The following is a 25,828-nucleotide window of genomic DNA, read 5'->3' on the forward strand; positions in this document are numbered from 1 at the left end:
CCACTGGGGTCTGCTCATAGCTGGGTGGGATTAAACAGCGACGAGGTAAATCCTCATCAGCTTCTATTGTGAAATTTTCCCATGAAGGAAGCATCGAGCTGAGCTTCAGTTCTCTGAAAAGACCAGATTAACTTTAGTATTTAGTTTGTATTTGCTGATAATGACAATCCTTTCTGTCCTGTTTCTGTCCTAAAGTGTTACTTCATTTGGTCTTTCTCCACAAACATGGCTGTCTTTGTCTTCAGAGGATCGTGTTACACAAGGTTTTGTGAAGACATGAAACAGAGAGAGAGAGAGAGAGAGAGAGAGCATCTCCTCGAGTCTGTTTTTTATCTGATCACTTCAACCATGTCAGACGTTCATGGTGTTTAAAAGGAGTTGGCTGCAGGCAATGGGGAAACCCCGACCTCCAGCTGCTGTTTTATCATCTTCATCTTCCTCAAGAAGGCAGCTGAGACTCTGACCTGCAGCAGGCAGCAGGAGCCGCGCTTTGAGACTCCCAGCAGCTACCACAGCTCCACCTGCAGCCGAGAGATGTCCAGGACTTCTCTGAGATCTGCTACAAGTGCATTGTGGGATGTCTTTCATTTTTTCTGAATGGGTTGTTGCGTCTGGCTCATTCAGGACACGTCAGAGAAGGGAGACCCGCTCAGCTCGGGTTTTCACCAAGTCCATTTATTAATTATAAGTTAAAAAAGGAGAACAGAAGAAAACTTGGTGCTAACCTTTATCCAGACTTCATGTAGAGACGACTACAGCTCAATCAAACCAAATGAGCAATTGTAAATTGACACAAATTGGTGCGATTGGGTCTTTTAGGAAACCAACATATTACTGTGGCCAGTGTCCATGTTTACCACTTAACTAGGCCTATGCAACACATCTATAATGAAAAATCCAACTAAACAAAATCAGCAAATGTGAAGAACAACCACTTTTATGCACCGAGGAAGACGTAATGTCCCGGCCAATATGATGCTTCAACCGCACGATCAACACAAAAATGCCACCGATGGGGCTTCAGACAGGATTTAGATAGAAAACATTATCCCATGTACTTCATCTGCCTCACGCCTGAGGCCATATCTAAAGTCACCATCAACCCAACAGAGCACACAGAGGAAACCTGCAGGCTCCACACAGAAAGACCTGAGCTGTACAAAGAAGACAAAACTAAAATTCAGCTGCCCGAAACACAGCTAACTTTCAGCGACTTTGTTTTTTGTTTTTGTTTTTTTTTGCCGTTCGTTCCTGTAAGATTTAAATGCTTTGTCTGTCTGTCACCCTGCAGGAGGTGCCGCAGGAAGCTTACGGGGGCCGGGGCCAGTCTGCCGCTATGACTCCTGGGAAACCAAACCACGAGGAGATGAGTCTGAGTCAACAGGAGAGGCCGTCCAGTCTGCCAGTGAGTTCGAACACACAGCTGCTCTCTGCTGGTCAGGCACAAAGACCCCCAACCCTACACACGCACGCACGCACAAAGTTCATCACCAACAACAAGCCAGAGTTTCCATTAGCAATGGACGATATAACCTCAGAATATTATCACAATATTCCACAGAAGGTTGTGATAATATTTCAGATGATATTGGAAAAAAGCAGCTCACAGGCAGGAGGATTTACTATTGCGAATGAAACAAGGACATTTTCCATCCTTCTGTCCCAGTGAGCAGCTGTCTCTGGGTCAAAGAGTGGATCAGTAACTGTAATAGTCCAGCGCTGCAGCGGTGCTCGGTGGGTCACTCATTACTAGCTGCTAGCATCTCCTACTCCTTGTTGCAATAGGCAACATAACAATATGATGTCACTATGTCATTAATATCATAATATGATACTTTAATAATAGCAATAAAAATTAATACCAGTATTATTACGGATGCTCTGAATGGTTCCCATCCCTGTTTGGTCAAACCATGCCAGAGTTCAAAGAGTAGAGTGATGGTCGTGGTCACCCTGGGTCATAAATCAGACTCACCTGAAATTTATCCTGTGGGGCTGACACACTGATCCTCAGTCAGTACCACATCTACACCACAGAGTTCTTGTCCTGGTCTTTGACTGATGGCGGATCTGAAGGACAGCAGGATTCAGCCTAAAAAGCCGTTTAGTTTTTATGTTAAAGCTTCCTCGAACTCCTGCTGCAGAATAAACCAAACCCAACCTGAGGAGTTTTCTATCAAACAGGCACGTTCCTGTATGGACGGGCAGTTTCTTAATCTGCCTGCACCACTTCTTAAAAAAACTGATGAACCATCTGTGCCTCACTACACACAGACAGACTCTGTGTTCAGTTAACTAATAATTAACTAATATTAATGCTTTTGGCTATAATAATCGAGTAGTGATGATCGGATATGGTGACAGACCTGCATCAGACTTGGTTTTTATATATAAAATATTATTATTGTAATAAAATAAATATTAATGATAATAATAAATGTTTAGTTTGAATGCAGTTCTAAGGCTGTGTTCTGTTGATCTGTGGAAAGTTCTGTTCATGAGGTTTGGAGGCCGAGGTCAGACAGTTTTCCTCCTGGTGGGTCGGCTTTCTTCAGTCCCGACTTCTTGTCCTGTTCTGATTCCGCAGGCTCTGTTTTAGCAGAATAAGAGCTGTTTGTTGTCAGGCTCATAGCTCGTGATTCAGCCTGCGTGACATATTGAACGCGTTTCATGCCCCCCCACTGTCCGCAGGCCGGCCTTGTTGTCGATAATGACGCCGTCCTCTTTTCTCTGAGTTGAAGCTCGCAGGTTTCACGCTCTGAGCGCCTGAGGCCCCCCGCCGCCTCAGCCTGTGTCGCTGCACCACTCAGAAACACACGACTGAAATAATGATGGCGACCTGCGACGGCTCTCGCAGGGAATCGCCATTTACATTTAAAATAGGTTTAACCCCGAAAAGACTCAGCCCATTAGCAAGCCAGCACGTCTGCTGCTGGATGAGCACGAGTCAGTTCAGACTGATTTTATTCACCACATTTCACTTCAGGCTGAATCCTGAGCTACTACAGAGGTTAGCTGCAAAACCAGTGGATGCAGAAGCAAGAAGATTGTAATCAAGAATACACACCATAGAAAATCAGGAAGATGATGATTAAAAAAACAGCAGAGACCATAAAAGAATAAAAGTGTATGAAGCAGAAACACATATCTGAGTGTTTGAGGAGGATGACGTGACAGCCAGTAGAGCAGGGCGATATGACCAAAAATATTTATCACGATATACATTTGAAAATTTGCAATAACGATATAACTGACGATATAATTGACACTAGACAAAATACTTTACAACTCCACAGCTTTATTAGTGCGAAAAAAAAAAATCAATGTATTTTCACTTAAACAAGCAGCTGTTTTATGTGAATTAAAGTTATATAAAAATTTAACAGTGCAAATGCAAATTCCTTGCTGACAGTTTAACCAAAAGGCATTTCCAGTGAAAACTGGCCGACATATCCTCAGCATAACCATGCATAATATCCACAAAACTTAAAAAGAGGTTATACACACACAATACGGTAATATTATGTTGAAGCGCAGTACGTATCACTCCTCGAGGCGCCTGCCTACGATAGCCGTAATTCTCCGACAATCCATCAAGTGGTGCAGCTTCGTAGCTTAGCAAAGTTGTACTAAAACATTTGACAGATTTTCGAGCGCCGTGTACCACATAAAATCGTTTCGAGGTCAGTAAACACAACCAGAATTCATACATAAGGCCCATTGGATTATAAGGGGCACTGTTGATTTTCAGAAAAATCAAAGGATTGATTTTAAGTGTGCTGTATTTTCCCAAAAACACGGTAATAATGACGGCCCGCTAGCATGCTCTACCAAAAATAGTGCTTTGTTGTGTATCTGACGGACGAAAGCTAAACCAGTTCCACACCATTGAAGTTGCAGCATTTTTACAAACCAATTCTGGTTCATCCGTTTCAATCAACGATTTGCTTTCGCCGCCATGCTTTTTCCACCATGTGCGTATGAAAACAAAGGCGCTGCGCATGCGCGTTTTACCCATATTCTATCGCGATATTTCATTCTTCTATTGTTGCCCAAAATTATACCGGTATTACCGTGAACAGTATGATATGGCCCAGCCCTAACAGCCAGGGCTAATTTTCATTTATATTTCTAAACTTTTTGGTCGCTGTAGTTGTTGGCTCTGCGTGTTTCTCCTGTTTGTACAGAGACGTGTGATCTCGCTGTTGGACAAACTTTACCCAAATGAAAGAAACGATTTCACCTGTTTGTGAGGGTTTAGGGTTGTTACCTTCTCACAGTGCCCAGGTGTATTAAAGGTTTTCAATTTAACCATCATCACCACCTCTGTCTGCAGTATAAACAGAGAGATCTCAGTGGTCATGGGAACTTAAAACCCAGATTATAAATCCATCTAATCATATTATAATAATAAAAAGTTGGCACTCAAATTTCTCTCACACAGACGTCACCATGAGAGAATCTAGAACAATGGCACAGCTCATCATCTTTAATTAAACTCATTATGAAACATCAGTGAGGCCAGAATGGAGCCTTGAGGAACACCAATGTGTGACTTTCAGTTCACGTCACACCTTCATCCCACTCGATGATTTCAGTCTGTTAATTTCCCCACCTTCAGCTGCAGCTCTGCTTCAACCTCTCCACCCATCTCCATCACTGCCTTCGCCTCTTTCCTTCACGCTCGCTTGTCCTCCTTCCCTTCCTTTTCTCTCCTTCTCCTCTCTGTCTCTGTTGCTGTGCCTCATCACCCCTCTCTCGCTGTTTTCCTCTTTATCTTCTGGAGCCTCCTTTTGAAGTCGTGCTGCTGATGCAGTTGCCATGGCGACTACTGGTGGAAAGATGAAGGCTCTGTTGCAGGAGGAGAAAATCAGCAGAAATCAGCTGCACCCGAAGGCCTCGCAGATTCTTTAATAAGTTGACTTCAGTTCAGAGTTGGCGATGTTCAGTCCCAATGTTTCAGTGACAAAAATCCAAAATGTGTTTGTTTTTTGCTGACGGTTGCTCATTTTTCCGTGTCTGCTCAGTCTGAAATGAAGAAAAGAACGCTTGATGCCTGTAAATGGGTTTGACCTAGCAGCGAACAAGGACACGCTTCCCTAATTCTCGGAAAGACATACGTGACAGAAACACTGACAGAGAAGAAGAGACGGGTCCACGTCTACAGATTTGTTTCTGCCAGATAGCTTCACAGTTTTTAATCTTTTTTGTCGTTCAAACTCACGAACTGGTCCCTTTCTGTTTTAAAATGTTTAAACTTTTGAGTAGGACTGGGTGATTAATCCGATTTATTATCAACAATAAAAACATAACTTGCAATCATCAATAAGTACTTAGATTTAAAAATGAAACGTGAGCTGCTCTAAAATTGATCCCCATAGATCAATCAGATGATTGGAGCGCACCTCTGCACTTTTCCATGTTTGACTCTTTCTGTTCTGGTGTGTGATCACATGACGCCGGCGGTGTTCATCGCTGTTTAATGGAGAACCTGTTTCAGGGAGGTGCTGTCTGTTAGAGGAGGAGGAGGAAGAGGGCTCGCTCCTGTTGGAGAAACAAAGAGAAGCGTGTTGTTCTCTCTGCAGGAAAACTCCGAATGAGCGATGAGGTCGGAAAATTCTCTTCATCCAATCAGAGCCTGCGAGGCTTTAATGAAACAGGGTAATTACGGCCATAAATCACCGACCTGCAGCACGTCGCTCCGTGGCGGCTCCTTCACCTCCGCTTGCTCCTCCCTGTTCTTTCTCTCAGCCGCTCGGTGCTCTGCTTTTATTTCTGTTACTGATGTGTTTCTGCTTTAAAGTCCAGTCCTCTGTTTACTCTACGGACTCAGCCTCTCCTGATAAATTACATTTTCCACAAAGAACTCACATTTTTCCTCCAAGAACAAACAAAAACAGCCAGGCTGAATTTGAAACTGTGGAGATGTGGAGCACAGACAGTGGAGGAGTTGGCGTAGCCTTCATGTTTTAAGAAAAACTTAATGAAAGTCTGAAAACAGCAGAGCTGTGAGGCCAGATTGCATTTAAGACAACACAGTTCACCTGCTTTTAGCTGGCATGATTCGTGCTGATGGCAGCAAAGGTTTGTAATAAGAGACTGGGACTAATAATAAATCCTTATAAGAAGAAAAACCTTAAAATAGGTGTTCTACGACTATCCAGAGAGCATAGCAGGCTTTGGGACACATCCAAAGGTGCTTTCTCAGGTGAGGGTGTCCAGTGTTAATGACACCTGTCCGCTGAGCCCCAAATGACTCTTTCGGTGGACTGAAATGAGGAGACTCGGCAGGTTTCAACTGGGGTGTAACGTTCCTTCATTGGTGTGCACATGAACCCTCGTTTTTACAGATGACAATCAGACTCACAGATGCAGCCATTTGAATCTTTCCTCAGTGCTGTGTTTGGCTGTAGGTTCATGTTCAGCCTTTTTGATTTTTCCTCTTTTTAGTCAGCCAAAAAAAACTTTAATTCTTGGCGAGTAGTTCCTCCTTGTAGTTTTTGCAATTTTGTACACTAACGAGTGAATATTCAGGTTTTTTCCACCTCTGTACATGACTTACAGTCAGCTCTTGTTAATCAAAAACAGATGAAGCGCAGCTAGAAATCCATTTTCTCTGCACCAAGGTCCATGGTGACCTCTCTGTTCGAGGTTTGCCGTGACGTTCGCTCCTTCAGAAGCTGCAGACTCAGAGCAGTTTCCACTCAGCTCTGCTGCTTTGAGGTTAATGTGCTACAGCTGGGACGTTTCCACCTCCTTGCCTTATTATGGCGTCTGCTGAAGGAGGCGTTTACGAGCCGGCACCAAAGAGCAGTCAATGATCCTCCTGTGAGGGTGTTACTGATGTCATTTACCAAGCAGCAGCGGCTGTAACAATTCACCAGAAGACGAGTAAGAAATAAAACAGAAAGCTAAAGTCCAACGTGCATCAGAACAGCTGCTAGTTGTGGTTGGTTCACTCAGTTCAGGTACATATGAGTTTCTGTCAGTTTACTGTGTGGCAGGTTTTGTCGGAAAAGACTAAACTATGATCATAAATCACAGAAGTCAGCTGAGGTTGTGTCTTCAGTTTAAAGCACTCGGCCGTTTTCTGTCCTTAGAAGTCACTTGAGTTGATGCAAACAGGTAACAAGTGTGAAAAATGTCCAACAGGTGTTTTATCATCTGCTGCTCTGTGCTGTCTTTCAGGACCTCTCCGGCTCCATCGATGATTTGCCCACTGGCACAGAGGCGGTGGTGAGTTCGGGGGGATCGGGCTCCGGCAGTGCTCAGGGCGACCAGGGGACTCCAGCCCGTTCTCCATTCTCCCCGCACGTCTCCCCTCGCCTCCCTCCGCCACCTCGCACCGGACCCTCCCCCTCCCCGTCCCCCGCTGCCTCTGGCAGCCAATCGCGATCCGGACCTCTTTCCCCCGCCACCAGCGGACCAGGTGGGAGCACAGTTATGAGTGTTATCACAAGGTCCTGTGATGCGTTTGATGTTCCTGTGGAGTAACAACTCTGTTTGTTTCAGGCTCTCAGATGCCCCCTCAGGTCTCAGGTCCTGGTCCAGATGTTGGTCCCCATTCCTCCCAGTCTGCCATGACTCAGGACAGAGGTACAAGTCACCAGTACAACTGAGTTATTGTAGATTAACCAATCATTTTAAATCTTTGTATGTGAGCGTCTGAGGTTAAATGAGGTTTAAGGTTCATGGTTTCTGAGTTTTTACAGTCTGTCATGTTAGCTAAGCTACTGCTAGGCTAACCCTGTCCCTTTCCCCCACCACCTTTATCTTCATCTCCAGGTTTCCCACCCACCATGCAGCGCAGCACCTCTGGGTCTCAGTTTGGGCCCCAGCAGTCCTCTTCGTCAATGACCCCTCACCCAGGGCCGGGGGGACCGATGCACCACAGCTCCTACCAGCAGGCCGGCCACTCCTATGGGCAGTACGGCCCTCCAGGTTGGTTAAATCACAAAAACACTTTGTTTTCTAACTTCTCACTGCATCTCTGATAACTTGTCTGGTCCTACTCAGGTAACTACCCGCGGCCCCCACATTATGGCGGGCCGGGCCTGGGCGCGGGCTCCAGCCTGGCCAACAGCCTGGGCTTGAACGCCAGCAGTCCCATGCACGGCCAGGGCCCGTCCACCCCAGCGGGCCGTGGTCCTGGCCCCGGGCCCGGTGTGGGTGGGCGGCCTTACCCTGCAGGAGGAGGCACATTGGCCCCGACCTCACCTAGCATGCCGCAGGCCACCGGGCAGGGCATGGGGCCCCCGGGACCCAACACCAGCTGTAAGCCACCTGAGGTTGTCCCAACCACCGGACCCGGTGCCAACTCATCATCAGCACCGTCTACAGCAGCCAATCAGAGCAGGTGAGTTGACCCACCGAGCTTTAGCTACAGTTCGGTGAGGTGGCCTGGTCCTCACAATCATCAGCAGCTTTTAAATATAAATCTGTGAAATGATGCTGTTAGTTCTTAATTCATCCTAACTTTTCTTATTGAGGGGTTAAAAACTAGAGTCAGTTTAAATCTGCTCAAACCTCCCAGTGTGTCCATGGAAAACTCCCAGAGGACGAAGCCGGCGCTCCTGTGGAGCCGACTGAATTGTGATGAAGCTTGTTTTTGATTTTTGGGCTCAGACTGATGAACGTTTGTTCCTTCTCTCCCTCCATCCTCCTTTCATTTTTCCAGACCTCCCTTCGCTCGCTCACCCATCTACCACAGCCCATCCTGGCACACCGGTCGACCTGCCCTCTCTCCCACCCTCCACCCCTCCCACCCTCTTACCCACCCTCATCAGCACCACTCCCAGCAGCTCAGTGCCAGTGCTCAGCCCCAGCAGCCTGCTGTGCAGGCCCCCTCTGAGCATTATGGGTAGGTTTGTTAGCAGACAGCTGTGAGGGTCTGCTATAGCTCACAGAGGGTTAATGACACGTTTTACTAACTACTTCTTCTGTGGTTCTGCTGGCTGCTGCTGCTGCTGTTTTATACCCACAGCTGAAGCTAACAGTCACAACATGTTTCAACTTTGATTCAAGCTCTCTTAAAAACATCATGTTCTTCTTCTACAATGCTTAAATGGTACCAGCGCCACCTGCTATTTATCCCACCAAGCAAATTTCTAATATAACAACAGCAGTTTTAAACTGGACACTGGATTAATATTTGTTCTGGATGGAAACCTGCTTGGGTCAGTGCTCTGACCTGCTAAGCCCTCAGCTCTGCTTCTTTGGCTCCTCTAACAACACAGTTCCAGCCTGTTCCACGCCTTTGTAATGGTCATTTATCCTTTTTCCTCTCCAGGCAGGGCAGCTACCCGGGCATGACACCGCTGGGTGCAATGGGCCCTGGAGGTCCAGGAGGCCACGCAGGTCCTGGAGGTCCTTACAGTCAACAGCCAGGGAGTAACTCTGGGAGGATGACGCCACAGGGACCCCCCTACAGTGCCCCACCATCAGGTAGGAACGCAGACCTGACCACCTGTCAGAGACTGGTTGGACGTTGCGGAGGTTATGAATTCTGATCTCTTGGTCTTTCAGGCCCCGTGATGATGCCAGCTGAAGGGATGGGTCCTCACGCAGATGCCAAGCAAAGGGTGGAGCTGAGCAAAGAGGGTGTTGGTCCTGTAGGAGAGCCCAAACCCAAGGTTTCTCTCTTTGGATTTTTTTTCCCCAACAATATCTTTATTATTTTTTACATTTTAATGACTTACAAACAGTCAGACAGCAAAAAGAAAACAAAAAAGTAATCAGATTTGTCACTCCGTTAAAGGCCTAAATTTATCATTATCCCAAATCAAATGTCATTGCCCTCAGTCCTCGTCCTCCTCAGATAATACAAATCCTTCTACAAAATTCACAAATGGTCTCCACACCTTCTCAAAACCATCCAATTTCCTTTTCAGTATACATGTTATCCGCTCCAATGGCAAAGCCACCATCATTTGTTTTTTCCACTGTGTGATACTCGGTTTCCTTGTTCTTTTCCCATTTTAGTGCGATTAATCTTTTTGCTTGTAACAAACCCCTCTTTGGCTTTTTACTAACCAATTACAGCAGCTGCTTGGTCATGGTTCTGGCTTTCAATTCAATTCAATGTCTTTATTGTCCCACAAGGGGAAATTAGTTTAGTTTAGCAGCTGGAGGATAAAAATAAACAGAACAATACTATAAAATAATAATAACAATAATAATGACAGAAAGTTCAAGGACAATTATTTGCCATTAAGGAGACAAGACGCAGTAGGGATAAAAGAGAGCTTTCTTCTCTGAGCACGCTCAGACAGATGCACGAGCGCCCAGTCTAACGTGAGAGCAGCTTAGCCTCTTCGTAACTGAAGTTCTTCTGATTTTACCACAGTTTAAGTCGGAAGTTTATTTGATGATGTCATTAAATTGCACCTGCCGCAGGTCCGATGCTAGCAAGTTAACTGCTGTTTTTTACACTGATGTGATTAAAACGGAAATAATCCGCAGAGAATTTGTAAAAAGTGATAAACCCGTCTGAGCGTGTCGGGGACGGCAGGTCTGTGGGCGGTTCCTGTAGGAAGTGATCCAATGAACTGCTGAACCATCAGTGCCTTAAGCCCCACCCAGTGCTGATGGTTGGCTCCTTGTGGACTCTAACATACTTACCAACCTGTCACCTGACAGTCAGCGGTATCCTTTAAAGAGTTTACCTTGAGAATGGTTATTTCACTGCATCTCTGAGGCTCTCTGTCGGTCTGTATGTGTGGACGGCCTTTAAGGCTTACTGCCGTGAAGGTGAAGGCTGTGTGGCAGCAGATGCTGAGCTGACGCTAACGTGCAAACGGGATCTATTTGTGTTTGTGAGAATGAAGCTGGGGGTAGGAGAGCGATTCCCCCAAGTTTCACCCTTCCTCTCGGGCAGTTCTCTTCATCATGGCTGACAGCACTGATCAGTTTACTCCTAGCAGCATGCCACTCATTACACCTGAACCCGTCTTTGCTTCATCAGCTGGTTTGGAAGAGTAACAGAAACCCAAAATAACCAACACGAGGCGGAGAGCGGCGCTCTCTTTTCTCTTGTCTGTTTCTTCTTGTTTTCCTCACTCGGCTTAGCAGCTGCAGAGTTTCTCCTCCTCCTCACTGCTCTCTCTGACTCTCTTCACCTCGTTATCTAACAGCGAAGTGTCGGCCTTGATCACATCCGCTGCCGAGCTGTTTGTGGCAGTCGGGGTTACGCGAGGCGGTTCAGGTGATGAGCGGAGGCTGCTTTGTTTGCAGGAGAGTCTCAGCTTGGCTTCCTCATTAGACGCCGCCGCTGCTAATTTTTCCCAGTTTGCGTTTCATGCGGAAGCGGTTTGACACTCCACAAGTTAGGTGATGTTTTTTATGTCAACTGTCAGAGAAACTTCAAAATAGATGTGAGAAAACGAGGAAAGTGAAGCGAGTCGTCTGTTCTTGTTCCCTCGATAACGAGAGGAAACCCGATCGGCGTAAACCGTCACCACCTACAGGAGACGGCTTCATCAGCGTGAGCATTTATTGAATCTGTGTTGAGTGACATTTTATACAGGACGGGTTTTATGCTTGATGAGCACTGACAGGTGGAGAGAGCTGCTAAAAGTCACATTTCACTGAAATGAGAACATACAGGATGATGACAAGAGACGCCGGAACAACTCTGCTTACAAACGTGCTGCTTTTTTTGTGCGTTTCCCTGATTTGTCCTTGAGGGCCACCGTACCAGGCTATGTGGTTAGTTTAACAAAGGCTTCACATCCAGAGCAGCACACACCAAAAACCAAGGAGAACCAACCACACAAGTGTGTGTCTTCACTCCTTTCCTGTCGTCTCTAACAAAGACAGACACACACACACACACACACACACACACACACACACACACACACACACACACACACACACACTCTTCCGTGTTCGCTGTAATTAACCAGAGAGCAGCGGCTGGTTCTCTGCATTTAACCAGCTGTTGGCAGACATGTTGTTTCTGCTGTCGGCTAACTGCAGGTGCTCCAACCTAGACTGCTGCCGGCTGTGAGAATGAAAACCTGAGGAAGAAACAACTCCTTCTGATATGTGTGTGTGTGTGTGTTTGTGTTGTATCAAAGGACTACAGCTCACAGTGTGTGTCCCAGCCCCCCACCCCCTGCCCCATGTCCCCCAGCTCGGCCAGCCTGTCGTCCTGTCACGGCGAGGACAGCGATGGCATCAGCAGCCACGCCTGGCTCAGGACGCCGAGCAGCCCGGTAAGCAGCGCAACGCACAAACACAACAACAGTTTGCACTAATTACATCGACACTTCCTGCTGCTCGTGGATGAAAAACCTCTGACTCCGGATCCCGTCACTTGCAGACGGTTTTTTTCAGACACAAACCGCATGAGATGAATCCGCGTGGTTCAGATGTTATTTTGTGTCCATTTCTTTATCATTCATTGAGTTCATTTGCTTAATTTCATGAAATGTAGCATGTGAGCAGCAAAAGAAACAGACCTGAGGGGTGGGGCAGTTGGTAGTTATATTAAAAGTCACAGAAGATCGTTCTGTGGTTAACGTTCACTTCTGAACGGGCTGCAGGTGATGTCACAGTCATGCAGGCGTCCACCTCATCTGAACTTCCTGTTTTTTTACCTGTTTCTGGAGATCTGAGATTTTCGTAGGATGAAGCAGCAAAAAGCTGAGGGTTGAGGTGCTTCTCCCTCCACGCCAGCGACTGCTGCCATGTTGACCTCTTGAACTCTGATTCGGAGTTTCTGGTGGATGTTTATTAGTAACGTGGACAGATCTGTCTGAGTGGTTTTAAAGTGCCGCTCATGACTGACGTGCTGCAAACTGTCACCTGTAGACAGGTGTGGGTGTGTCGGTCTTATTTAGAGGTTCCTTTGCAGCTCTGACATGTTGGCTCCGCCTCTGTGATATGGAAAGCTGAAGGTGCTGTCTGTGTCTCTGCAGAAGCCCAGCGTGGCCACCATGACCAACGAGAAGATCACCCGGCTGTACGAGATGGGCTCTGAGCCAGAGAGGAAGCTGTGGGTGGACCGATACCTGTCTTTCATGGACGAGAGGGGCACGCCTGTCCCAAACCTGCCCGCCGTCGGGAAGAAGCCACTAGACCTCTGCAGGCTGTACCTGGCTGTCCGTGACATTGGAGGACTGGCCATGGTGAGGCAGCACTGATCCTCTCTCTGTCTCTGTTTCCTCTTCTTCCTCCTTCAGGGTTCAGCTAATGCCTCATTCATTAGGTCGTGGAGATCGATCGGTAAATAAATTTGGTTGTGCGTTCCTGCCATCTGCTTGTCTCTGAATCCGTGTTCCCGTTGTGGCTCTCAGGTGAATAAGAATAAGAAGTGGAGGGAGCTGTCATCCCTGCTAAACGTGGGGACGTCCAGCAGCTCAGCCAGCTCGCTGAAGAAGCAGTACATCCAGTACCTGTTCGCCTATGAGTGCAAGATGGAGCGTGGCGAGGAGCCACCACCCGAGGCCGCAGGGCCCGCCGGAGACGCCAAGAAACCTCCGTCACTCCAGGCCAAGATCCAGCCGCCCTCCCCGGGTAAGACAGATCTTCTGACACCGGAGAGGTTCACACTCAGCTTTGTGTCTGTTTCCAGCTGAAAGTGTAAAAATCAGAAACGAGAGTGAGACTGTGAGAAAGGAGGTGTTACTGATGCTGCTGTAGGGATCACACACACACACACACACACACAGCCAATTATGTAACACACACTGCGAGCTGTCAGGCAGGCTGGAGGAGAGTGTGAATGTAAACATCAGTGACCTCATACTGACCTAATTTCCCACGATGCCGGTCTTGCTCTCTCTTCACTGCAGAGTTGTCTCTTTGTCTTTGTCCTCTCAGTTTCCTTCTTTATCCTTGGTTTCACAGACACACCAACACCAAAGAAACACTGTAGACTGATGAGAGCGCTCTGAAAACATTTCGAACATCTTAAATTTAACTGTCAAATCACAGAATGATAAATAAATGATATTAGAGTAAGTGAATATTTTGCAGTTAAAATGTGATTCATTCCTCTCCTGTCGTTTGCTGGGGAAGTTTGCCTGGGACCCGAGCCCCATGGCTCGAAAGCAGTTTGCTCACTCTGTGTCTGTCATCCATTTTCCGTTTTGCTGGTGACAGCTACGTCTGCTCATCGATCAAGGGTATTCCCAACTCTGGAGTCGCCGCCCTGCCCAGCAGGTCCACAGGTTTAATTCAAGTACCGCTGCAGTCAGCTGTAGATTCTGCAGATAAACCGTCATCAATTCGGTTCGCCCTGCTAAACGTTCACTCTATAGTAGAGATGGCACGTACCACTTTTTTATGTCCGATACCGATATCATAAATTTGGATATCTGCCGATACCGATATGAATCCGATATAGTGTTTTTTAATCAACAAAACTGTTTTATAAATATCTTGCTGCATTTTGTATAAGTTCATACTCAAGTTTAAAACAACAACTACACTAAAGCTATTCTGTTATACCTGTATGCAAAAAAAAAATATTTCATAGTTCAGCAATACTGATCAATCTAATAAACTTAAACCTACACCATCCTCCCTATTCTGGTATTTTAAAGAGTACTTAGCATAAATATTAAGCAACCTAACTAATAGGGTTCCAACTCCCAGCAACAACAAAAATAAATAAATAAAAAATAGGGAACCACCCCTCACGCTCCACCTCATGATGCTTAATCGACGTAATCAACCTTAATTTGATGCAGTGTGAAAAAAAATGCACAGAAATCAATTATTTTTCAAGAAATATTAAATAGATTCAACATCTTTCTTCAACAAAATTGCAGACTGCACAGATGGTACCTTCCCAAAGGAAAAAGTACTATAGCTTACTAGGGTATATATATTAGACTTAATAGTTACTATATACAGTAATTGACTTCTATTCATTTTACATCAAATTAAAACTTTGGGTGTCAGATAATTATTTATTAAAAGCTCGACATTTTAAATGAGAATAAGAAAGAAAAGTATGTCTTTGTGCCCCCTTTTCCCTGTTCATGCCCTATCGGCCCCCCTGGCTAAACTTTGCTAGATCCGCCCCTGCACAGTTACCAGCGTCAGCTACGTAGAAAAAGATCCTGGAGTAGAAAGTAATATTAAATAAATTCTAACAACAGCTTATCAAGCTTAAACGTTCTGCTGTTGTTCAGCCGCTGGTTTCCTCTTTCTGGTGCAAAGTGGGCCAAAAACAAACAAGAGAGACGGACTCGCGACAGAAAAGCCGATCAGCTGATCATTTAAGCAGTTTCACGATTGAAGTAGCAGCCGGAGAGCGAGAGGCAGTCGCTTGTTAAGCTTAACGTGGGAATGCTTTACAAACATTCAGAGATGGACTTACACACTTGCTTTACTTCTCTCGGGGATAACTTTGTCGGAGATGAAATGCCAGGTTGCTAGCGAAGCTCCACATGCTATCCAGACCACCAACAGGTCCGGCATGCCACAGCTGCTCTATCACGTGATGCATACTGCTCCGACTGCTAACGTTCTGAGGTGAGTTACGGCGTGTTGCAAGTTTTGCGAGGTGCTTTCGTGATATTTAATGGATCGGATTACATTTTTTATTTTTCTCCGATATCCGATCCAGTAATTTAGGTCAGTATCGGACCGATACCGATACGTAATATCGGATCGGTCCATCTCTACATCAAATTAAAACTTTGGGTGTCAGATAATTATTTATTAAAAGCTAGACATTTTAAATGAGAATAAGAAAGAAAAGTATGTCTTTGTGCCCCCTTTTCCCTGTTAATGCCCTATCAGCCCCCCTGGCTAAACTTTGCTAGATCCGCCCCTGCACAGTTACCAGCGTCAGCGACGTAGAAAAAGATCCTGGAGTAGAAAGTAATATTAAATAAATTCTAACAATAGCTGATCAAGCTTAAACGTGCTGCTGTTGTTCAGCCGCTGGTTTCCTCTTTCTGGTGCAAAATGGGCCAAAAGCAAACTAGAGACACGGACTCGCGACAGAAAAGCCGATCAGCTGATCGTTAAGCAGTTTCATGATTGAAGTAGCAGCAGGAGAGGCAGTCGCTTGTTAAGCTTAATGCAGGAATGCTTTACAAACATTCAGAGATGGACTTACACACTTGCTTTACTTCTCTCGGGGATAACTTTGTCGGAGATGAAATGCCGGGTTGCTAGCGAAGCTCCAAATGCTATCCAGACCACCGACAGGTCCAGCATGCCACAGCCGCTCTATCACGTGATGCATACTGCTCCGACGTGCTAACGTTCTGAGGTGAGTTACGGCGTGTTGCAAGTTTTGTGAGGTGCTTTCGTGATATTTAATGGATCGGATTACATTTTTTATTTTTCTCCGATATCCGATCCAGTAATTTAGGTCAGTATCGGACCGATACCGATACGTAATATCGGATCGGTCCATCTCTACTCTATAGCAAACAAATCATTTATTCTAAATGATCTTTTTATTAAAGAGTCTCTAGATTTTATGTGTCTGACTGAGACGTGGCAGCAAAATAAGGATTATGTCCACTTGAATGAAATCTGCCCGTCTGGCTGTTCTGTCATTGGAACTCCGCGTCGTTTAGGACGTGGTGGAGGACTTGCTGCTGTTTACCAGGACAGACTCATATGCAAACTGATGACCTCGGACTTCTTTTCTTCATTTGAGTCACAGATGATGAAGGTCGGTTCTCTGAAAACCTTTTACTGTATTTTAATCTATCGACCTCCTGGACCTGCTGGGGTCTTTCTAACTGAATTTAACGACCTTCTGACATCGATCATTAAACTGGAGAAGGTTGTAATATTGGGAGACTTAAACCTTCATATTGATGACGCTTCCTGTAACACTGTTGCTGAGCTCATCACTATCACTGAGTCTGTTAACTTTAAGCAGCATGTTTCTGGCCCCACACATACAAAGGGCCACACTCTTGATCTTGTTTTCTCCCTGGGTTTAAATATACATGATGTATGTGTGGAAGATGTCCATGTGAGTGACCATAGTTGTATATTCTTTAATTTGTCATTTTACGTGGATCCTTCACCTCCTAAATTGATGATCCAAAGGCGGATTATAAACCAGGATGCTGCTAGAAGGTTTTCTGCCATGTTTGTCCCTCGCATGGCTCAAAATGATATGGATTCACTTATTTTGTCTTTTAATAATCAATGTAAATCTATTTTAGATACGGTGGCACCTCTGAAACTAAATGTTGTCCATTCTTCAAATTTCTGTCCTTGGATAAATGAAAATATTCGAAATTTTAGGAGATATTGTTGCAAATTAGAACGTTTATGGAAGGCTTCCAAGCTTGAGGTCCATAGGGTACATCTCAAGGAATCAATTTTCTCACTTAACGACATGATAAAAAATGCCAGAACGGAATATTTTGCTAATCTAAAAGCTTCAAAAAAGAAAAATCCCAGAGTATTGTTTGATACAATTAAAAACATTGTCTCTCCTGATATTCCTCATGTACCAGTCTATACTAAATCTGATTGTAATGACTTTTTAAACTATTTTGTTAATAAGGTCGCTGCTGTCAGGTCTAATATTTCTCCATCATCCTCTCAGTATCACACTGACACGTTGCTTACCTCTGATACCTGGTCCTCTTTTACTCCTGTTACCTTACAGGACATCAGTGCTCTGCTTGGTTGAATGAAACTGACTTCAAGCCACCTTGATGTACTTCCTCCATCATTTTTCATTAGTGTGTTTGACTCTATTGGCCCCTGTATTCTGGAAATAATTTTTTTTTTTTTTTTTTTTTTTTTTGCCTGACCCGTTTGGCTCTTTTGCCATCAGAATTGTTGTCTAAAGGCAAAGAAAGATGCCCAACAGATTTACTTTACCAAATTGACCATCCCAGCCTTGCCATAATGGTCCATTTGATTCACCTTTTATTGTTTATTTTATTTTCACTTGCTGAATACGGGACAGACTTGACTGGAGGAAAGAAGGGGAGAAAGAAGGAGGGAAAGAAAAACAGCTGAGAAGAGGGACGGGGGAGAAGGGCAAAAAACAACAGAATGGGCAGAAAGAAAAAAAGAAAAGAAAAGAAAATGCATATATCGATCACCTGGATCACCTGTTGAGAAAGAAAAAAGAAAACAAGCAGAAGAGAACAAGAGTAATAGAATAAACAACATCACAATGATATATGGGAATATGACAGTAAATACTAAATATTAAACATTATTGTGCAGCACATAAGATCAACAGAACACAGTGTGCTTTGAGGTAGGAGCCAAAAAGGGTGTAGTTTGTGGGTGTGATCACCCGTGTGTACACCTGTGAGCATGGACGCGCTTGTTTTTTTAAAGGTTCCTTCATGTAATGATCTGCTAGAGGGTGTGGGGGGGCCACAGCCCCGTCCTCCAGGGCATGAAGCAGGTATGGAGGAGATCAAAACTCCAGACATCCAGAGGCCCCCAGAACACAAGAGACCAAGGAAGACCAACAGAGGGGCAGCCGCGCCACTGTCCCAGAAAGAGCTGAGGAGAGTCCCAGATGAGGGCTCACTCAGCAGCCGCGGAGCAGAAGCCAGGGGGGGTTGCAGTGATGCGCCCGTGAGCTCCGCCGGCAGCCAGCCGTGCCTGAGTGACCGAGCCCCAGGCCGAGAGGCCGGGGGCACCCCACCTCCGAAGTGGCCCGAGCGAGCCCCAGGCTCCAGGCCCCGATAAGCGGCCGCAAGGAGTGAGCCGGTGTGTACCTGGACGCCCATCCCCAGACACAAAGAACCACCAACGCACCGATGTCTGAGGGAGTCCGCCACTGGCAGGGGAAGTGGTGGGGGGGGAGATAGACCTCCAAACCTTGGAGGGCCTGAGATGTCCCCAGAGAGGTGGCGTCTGACACCCAACCTGACATATAGACACAGACATACAGGCACACACAGACACAAACATCCATTCCCACCCTCATGCTCTCATATGCACTTACTCCACACTCAACCAATGTGGAGACAGACATAAAGAGACGCTGTACACACGATCACACTCCCCAAGCGTACTCTACGAACCGGGTCTAGGTACCCTTGCCCCTGGAGGGGGGAACTGCACCCAGACCGTGTTACCCTTTTCCCTGCGGTGGGGAGAGGCAGACCGCCCCGACTCCGCAGCAGCAGGGAGGCCCCACACTCCAGACCGCAGTCGGACGGCCAACTCCTCCTAGCCCCCCCGCTCCAGCAGGTCGCAGAGAATGGGGGTGAGAGAAGACTCCAAACCTCCCTCCACCCGCTCATTGTAGTGTTGATGCATGTGTGTTCTAAGGTGCATTTAAAACCCAGGAGGGCATGGAGCTACCTGCCAGAGAGCAGCAGGTAAGCGCATAGTCCCTCCTGCTAGCCCTCAATGTCTACATGTATTTAAAATTGAGAGGTGGGCAACGACGCCAGGGGTGAGGTGTACACCCTGATGGTCTTTTGGAGTCCGTGTAGCGTTCCCACCCCCAAGATCCTATATGTATGTGTAATGAGAGTGTGAGTAATGTGAATGTCTAAGTTGTGGGATAAAATTGAGGCAGAGGCAGCCAGAAGGGGACGGGGGGGACGGGGGGGGGGGGGGGGGGGGGGTAGCCTCCTCTGCACCCTGGTGACATACCCCTACTCCAAGGCCCTGCATGTGTGGGTGGTTGTGGTGGAGCGGGAAGAGGGAGGCTGCTGGAGATGGGGAGGGAAGGAAGGGAGGGGCAAGTGACCCCTCCCTGGGGCCAGCTCCCCTGCTGACCCCAGTAGGCACCCCCATACTCCGCGACCCGCCAGGGAAAGGGGGCCCAGGCCAACCAGGACCCAAGCCCCCGAGGCCCGGCCAGGGCCCCAGCCCAGAGACGGAGAAATAATTAATACTTCTCTTTATACTGGCTCAGTTCCCAGCTATTTTAAACAAGCTATTGTTGAACCAATATTAAAGAAACCAAATTTGGACCCATCTCTTCCAAGCAGTTACAGGCCGATATCAAAATTATCATTGGTGTCAAAGATCTTGGAAAAAACAGTTGCAGAACAACTTAACAACTTTTTGGAAAAGAACAATGTTCTGGACATTTTCCAGTCTGGTGTCTAGTGACATTCTGATGGCAGCAGACTCTGGAGAGTACACTGTTCTGGTTATGTTGGATCTCAGCTCTGCTTTTGATACTGTTGATCACAGCATCATGATAAATAGGCTGAAGGACTTGTTTGGGATTACTGGTGTTGTTTTAAAATGGTTTATGTCGTATCTATCTGAGAGATCCTTTACTGTCTGTATAAATCATGTGCTGTCGGAAACATCAGTTCTGTCTTCTGGGGTACCTCAAGGATCTGTTTTAGGTCCTATTCTCTTTTTGCTGTATATACTCCCTCTAGGCCACATTATCAGATGTTACAATAACATTTCTTATCATCTCTATGCTGATGACATTCAGTTGTACTGTTCTTTCAAAGCTTCTGAGTTGTATAAATTGTCTTGTTTAAATAATTGTCTGTCAGAAATCAAACAATGGTTAAATGACAATTTCCTTCAGTTAAATGCAGATAAAACAGAAACCTTGATTATTGCACCTGATCACATGCTCTCAGAAATTAGGCAGCATATCAGTTTTTTAGACCCTTCATTTCAGTCGAGTCTCAGAAACTTAGGTGTTATATTTGACAGTTCAATGTCTCTTGAGAAACACTCTAAACAACTTGCCCGGAACTGTTTTTATCATCTAAGAAACATTTCTAAACTCAGGCTACTGGTGTCAAAGGCAGAACTTGAGATGATTCTTCATGCTTTTATCTCTTCTCGTTTGGATTATTGTAACGGTCTTTTTACGTGTCTCAACAAATCAGCTCTGGATCGCCTTCAGTCTGTACAGAATGCAGCGGCAAGACTTTTAACTGGTACAAACAAGAGGTCACACATTACTCCAGTTTTGGCTTCTCTTCATTGGTTGCCTGTAAATTTTAGGGTTCATTTTAAAATTTTAGTTGTAACTTTTAGAGCTCTGCACAGTGAAACCTGTGCACTGATTTATCACAGAGTGGTGAAGGTCACAGCTATCGGCCGCATCACTTATCAAATCAATCAAATGTTTGGTTTGTAAAATGAGGTTTGAGTCGACTTTATTTATTTTGTCTTACAAGACGCAAACAAACCTAAAATGTTCCTATAAACTGTTTGAAAATATAAAATTCAGTGATTTGTAGTAGGGCTGAACGATTATGGAAAATAATCTAATTGCGATTTTTTTGCCCCAATATTGCGATTGCGATGCGATTATTTTTTAAGGTCTTTGTCTTCTGTATTATTAAACAAAGACAAGCAATACATCATATAGTATGGCCAATACTATATTACATTAATTTTAAACTGTTCTTTCCTGGAAGACAGACCTCTGTTATGATGACATGAGGTGATGCATGAATTGATGACTGACATTTTTATTTAACTTCTTCAATCACAACAGTATATTTGAACATACACAATAGTTTATTTTTAGCTTACAAACATCTGAGCATAAAGTGCTGACAAGGAACCCTGGTGTAAACATTAAAATGAAAGTCAGTACAATGTGCAGATTGCAGAAATATACATAAACAAAATCAGTGGCTTTACCACACTCAGTTTTTCGACATCTGTGAACTACTAGACAGTCATTCAATTAAAAAATAATATTAAATAAATAAAACTAATAAATAAAAAATACACACATCTTACTGATCTCTGCAGTCAGTAACATTACACATAAAGTGCAAACATAATAGCAATTGTATAAACACACACACAAACACGCCTTTAAAATTTAAAGGCGTGAAATTGGACGGTCTAGTTCTGATTAGCGTCACCGCTGTCTCGGTGGAGTTTAATAAACTCGGCCGTCTGCTTCTTGCTATCTAAAATATAACCAGACACTGGTGTAAATTCTCGACTGTCTCATACTTCTGTTTAATAAGTTTTCTGTTTGACGTTTAGTCAGCTGTGTGAAAACCAAGGAGGAACCCACCCGGGGGATTAATAAAGTTTTATTTTATCTAATCTAATAACTTTAATCTCAGCCAAACCGATTTACTCACGAACAAACAAAACACTGAAAAAAGCCCAACAATAACATTTTTAGGTTGTCTAAGTGACTTATATATTACGTTTAACCCGAGCAGCGAAACTCCGCGGTGATCTGAAAATGATGTGCCGGGAGTTGTGCCGTTCTCGGCCGCATCAGTAACCCTCGAGCTCCCGGCTAGCTGTCGAGCTGGTGGGTAGCAGACGCCTCTGAAAACGTCGAAGCACTTTTGCAAATATGGGATATCTTGATAAACCGGGCAGATATTTGATGTTTACACAACTACTTTCTCGCCTGAAAATATGTTAAAAGTTTATTTTGTGACCCAGAAAGATTAGTATGAGTAATTTTAAAACTTAGTAGCGGCCGCCATTGCTGGAAACTGGAGTTTGGCTGGGCCGCGCTATGAATTCTGGGATATGGTAGTAATTTGGACAGCCTTCGGCGCGTCGCTGTGACGTAATCGGTCTACAAATGCGGCCTCAGGAGGATGCAGCCCATGAATTTGGACATGTCCAGAGTATAATCGCAGCCTTTGCGGTTAGAAAATTGCACTTGATCATGTCGCGATATTATCGCAAATGCGATATATCGTTCAGCCCTAATTTGTAGGTCAGCCAATTGATTAGACAGCAGCTGATGAAGAAGGCGTGTCTGAGCTCTGGTGTGCGGTGTGATGTCACATGATTATGTAACTCTGGTCTGTGTCTCTGCAGCGAACTCGGGCTCTCTGCAGGGTCCAAACACCCCTCAGTCCAGCAGCAGCTCCCTGACCGATGCCCCCGGAGACCTGAAGCCCCCGACCCCCGCCTCCACCCCGCAGAGCCACATGGCCCCCCAGCCTGGAAACAGGTAGGGGCAGAGCTTCAGTGTTAAACACACCTGAGCAAACTGCACATGAAGAACATGAAGAAGCCACAACAGAGTGGAACTTAAAGGTTTTCGTTCGCATCACGATTGCACAGCTGCAACTGTGATGCCTCCGAATTACACATCAGGCTCAGTCTGTTGGTGCAGTAACCTCACAGGCGCCATGTTATTGGTCACATGATGTCACTAAAAAGGCTCCAGAAGGACCAGCTCAGGTGAAGCTAGCAGACAGCTAGCAGTTACAGCTGCCTCTGTTACCATCCATCTGCAGGTTTTATGCTGCGTGTGGAGGTAATGATGTGAACCCGAACACTTTCATGTGACTCTCATGTCTGTGTTTTATGTTTAGGAGCGTGGGAGGAGTCAGTGTGCAGGACCCATTCTCTGAGGGTAGCGATCCAGCCTTCCACAGCAAACGAGGCCTGGGACCCGGCGGTGCTCCCTACCAGCAGGGAGGTGGTCCAGGAGACCCTATGAGGATGCAGTATGATGCCAACAAAGACCCTTATGGAGGAGTGAGGAAGGGTGAGGAGGGAAGAACTGAGGAGGACGTGTTTGTTTGAGAACCAGGAACACTGATAACACTTTGTGTTTTCAAGAAGCAGTAATCCATGCAGTTCTACTGTATTTAGTCCACTGCTTCCCCCTGGTGGTTGAAGCTTGAACTTTCAGTCTGACTGCAGTCTGACTGCAGGAGCTGCTGCAGATTACATCACATTATCGTACATCACCACCGAGCCAGTTTCACATCAGGGTTCATAGTTTAACACATAGCTCAGGATCAGTGTGTCTTTCTGGGGTTCACAGCAGGTTTTTGATTCTGCCGTCAGGTCCGGGTCCCGGCGAGGCCTTCAGTCCCGGTCAGATGCCCAGCGGTGGAGCCATGCAGGACATGTACCACCGTGGGCCACCCTCTGGACCGCTGGCAGGGATGGGCCCCAGACCCCAGTACTCCTACAGCCCCGGCTATGAGCGCAGGTGAGATTCTGCTCAAGATTTAAAGAAGCGTTAGCCCCACACAGATGTGAGTCTGTCTGAACTCAGCCACTGTATTCCCACCAGTTAGACTAAAAAAATGTCTTTCGTGTTTCACAGGAGTCCAGTTTTTCTGAATGTATTTAAAATCTATGAATGAAAAAGTGCACATAACTGTGAGTGATTCAGTTTTGCCCTGCAGCACGTCTGCTGGTTGTACACACACAGTTTGGTTTCTTTTTGTTTGTATTAAAAAGTTTAGCCGTGTAACTGTTTATCATCATGGCACTGTCAACTCTATGAACCAATTATTAAAAATGTTTTAGAAGAAGAAATAATCTCAAAGTGCAAACAAGGCTTTAAAAAAGTCTTAGGTGACAACTTTAAACACGGGAAACCAGCTGAAGTGTCTCTACTACAGGAGTTCACCTGTTTGTTTCCCACAGGCCGGAACATGCGATGGGCCCTGAGGGAGGCATGGCGCCCCCCGGAGGCCAGAACAGCATGGGTCCGTCTGCAAACGAAGCCAGCATGTTTCCCACCAACAGATTCCCCCACCAGAGGTGAGAGCGTGGATGTAACCAGCCCTCAATTATAGAGCTTTCATGTGATGTCATCTTTGTCATTTGTGTGACACTGTCTGTTCACGGGAGATTTGCTCCAAATATCAGATCATAGTCTAAACCCGGCCAAGTTTAAACAGTTTAACATGATTATGTGATCATTTAAGTTTCCTGTGTTGGCTCTTCAGGCACGGCCATGACGGTTATGGGCAGCAGTATCCTCACGGCATGGCCTACAGTTCCCATCAGTCCCTGTACCCTCAGCAGCAGGTAAGCGCCTCCTAAACGAGTCCCGATTGGTGTGATAAATCACGTCACTGAGGGGTCTGGGGGTACTTCAGGTCTGGATTCATTTCTGGTGTTTGTCTGCAGGGATACAAGCGTCCAATGGAGGGGATGTACCCGCCAGCGAAGCGTCACGAGGGCGAGGCGTTCGGCGTGCAGCAGTATGGCTCTCAGCAGCCCGACATGTTCCCCGTCTATGGGGGAGGAGGTGGGGGCTACATGGGCCCTGAGCGCCGGCCCATCCAGGGCCAGTACCCGTATCCTTACAGTCGCGACCGCCAGGGCCCCCCGCAGCACAGCATGATGAGCTCAGGGCCGGCGGCGGTGTCTGGGGGGTCCGGGGAAGTGCCGCAGGCCAACATGTGGCACCCCAGGACAGATATGGGCTATACGTACAGCCGGCAGGGTCAGGGACCCGCCTATCGAGGGGATGACCAGGAGAGCAGGGCTCCACAGGACGACCAGTGGGCCCCCGGTCACCCGAGCCAGCGCCAGACTCCATACCCCCCCCACTCTTCAGCCGCCAGCGCCACCTCCATTCCTCCTCTGCCCTCCAGACAGCCTCCCGCTTCTTTCCAGGCCACACCCACCATCCCCAACCACGTGACTCGCTCTCATAGCCCCTCCACATTTCCCCGGCCCATGGGGAGCTCGCTGTCACCCAACAGCGCACCCTACCTTCCCTCCATGAAGAAACCACCAGTGCTGGGAGCGCCGCAGGGACCGCTGACCTCTCAAACCGTCTCACTCATCAACAGGGAGGTCAGTTTCCCCCATGGCTCTGTGGAGGCCACGCCCCCCAAACTGAAACCACGGCGACGGCTGACCGCTAAGGACACAGGTGCGGCACACACACAGAGACACACACATCAGAGGGAGTTGTTTCTTCTTCAGGTTTTCATTCAGCCGGCAGGCAGCCGGGGTCAGCTGACACTCACTCTGTGCTGTTATTGGTCAGGAACCCCAGAGGCGTGGCGGGTGATGATGTCACTGAAGTCTGGCTTGTTAGCAGAGAGCACATGGGCATTGGACACCATCAACATCCTGCTGTACGATGACAGCACCGTCGGCTCCTTTAGCCTCCCGCAGGTCAGAGCCTCATCTTCCTCACTGCTCATCGTCCGTGTGTCTGATGTCT

The 25,828-nt window shown here is 46.4% G+C and overlaps 1 protein-coding gene across 4 annotated transcripts in view; it reads left to right on the forward strand.

Moving 5' to 3' along the window:
* arid1b (AT-rich interactive domain 1B) overlaps nucleotides 1–25,828 on the forward strand; it is a 42,394-nt gene that overhangs the window by 13,358 nt on the left and 3,208 nt on the right. For 2 of the 4 annotated variants that reach the window (XM_086265258.1, XM_086265261.1), the window contains 18 exons: nucleotides 1,292–1,405; nucleotides 7,189–7,429; nucleotides 7,513–7,596; nucleotides 7,786–7,941; nucleotides 8,017–8,356; nucleotides 8,678–8,860; nucleotides 9,290–9,444; nucleotides 9,526–9,632; nucleotides 12,081–12,218; nucleotides 12,924–13,133; nucleotides 13,302–13,521; nucleotides 22,714–22,849; nucleotides 23,217–23,392; nucleotides 23,698–23,845; nucleotides 24,289–24,405; nucleotides 24,594–24,675; nucleotides 24,778–25,531; nucleotides 25,649–25,779. In XM_086265258.1, the coding sequence (XP_086121384.1) occupies nucleotides 1,292–1,405; nucleotides 7,189–7,429; nucleotides 7,513–7,596; nucleotides 7,786–7,941; nucleotides 8,017–8,356; nucleotides 8,678–8,860; nucleotides 9,290–9,444; nucleotides 9,526–9,632; nucleotides 12,081–12,218; nucleotides 12,924–13,133; nucleotides 13,302–13,521; nucleotides 22,714–22,849; nucleotides 23,217–23,392; nucleotides 23,698–23,845; nucleotides 24,289–24,405; nucleotides 24,594–24,675; nucleotides 24,778–25,531; nucleotides 25,649–25,779 (3,492 nt within the window). The remainder of the gene's footprint in view (nucleotides 1–1,291; nucleotides 1,406–7,188; nucleotides 7,430–7,512; nucleotides 7,597–7,785; nucleotides 7,942–8,016; nucleotides 8,357–8,677; nucleotides 8,861–9,289; nucleotides 9,445–9,525; nucleotides 9,633–12,080; nucleotides 12,219–12,923; nucleotides 13,134–13,301; nucleotides 13,522–22,713; nucleotides 22,850–23,216; nucleotides 23,393–23,697; nucleotides 23,846–24,288; nucleotides 24,406–24,593; nucleotides 24,676–24,777; nucleotides 25,532–25,648; nucleotides 25,780–25,828) is intronic. The other 2 variants (XM_086265259.1, XM_086265260.1) reach the window with 2 other exon arrangements.

The sequence above is a fragment of the Aulonocara sp. 'chitande type north' Nkhata Bay genome, linkage group LG15 (genome assembly GCF_057382095.1).
Source record: "Aulonocara sp. 'chitande type north' Nkhata Bay isolate Kocher_YH1m ecotype deep benthic linkage group LG15, A_spYH_male_GT1.1, whole genome shotgun sequence".
In the NCBI taxonomy this organism is placed as follows: domain Eukaryota; kingdom Metazoa; phylum Chordata; class Actinopteri; order Cichliformes; family Cichlidae; genus Aulonocara; species Aulonocara sp. 'chitande type north' Nkhata Bay.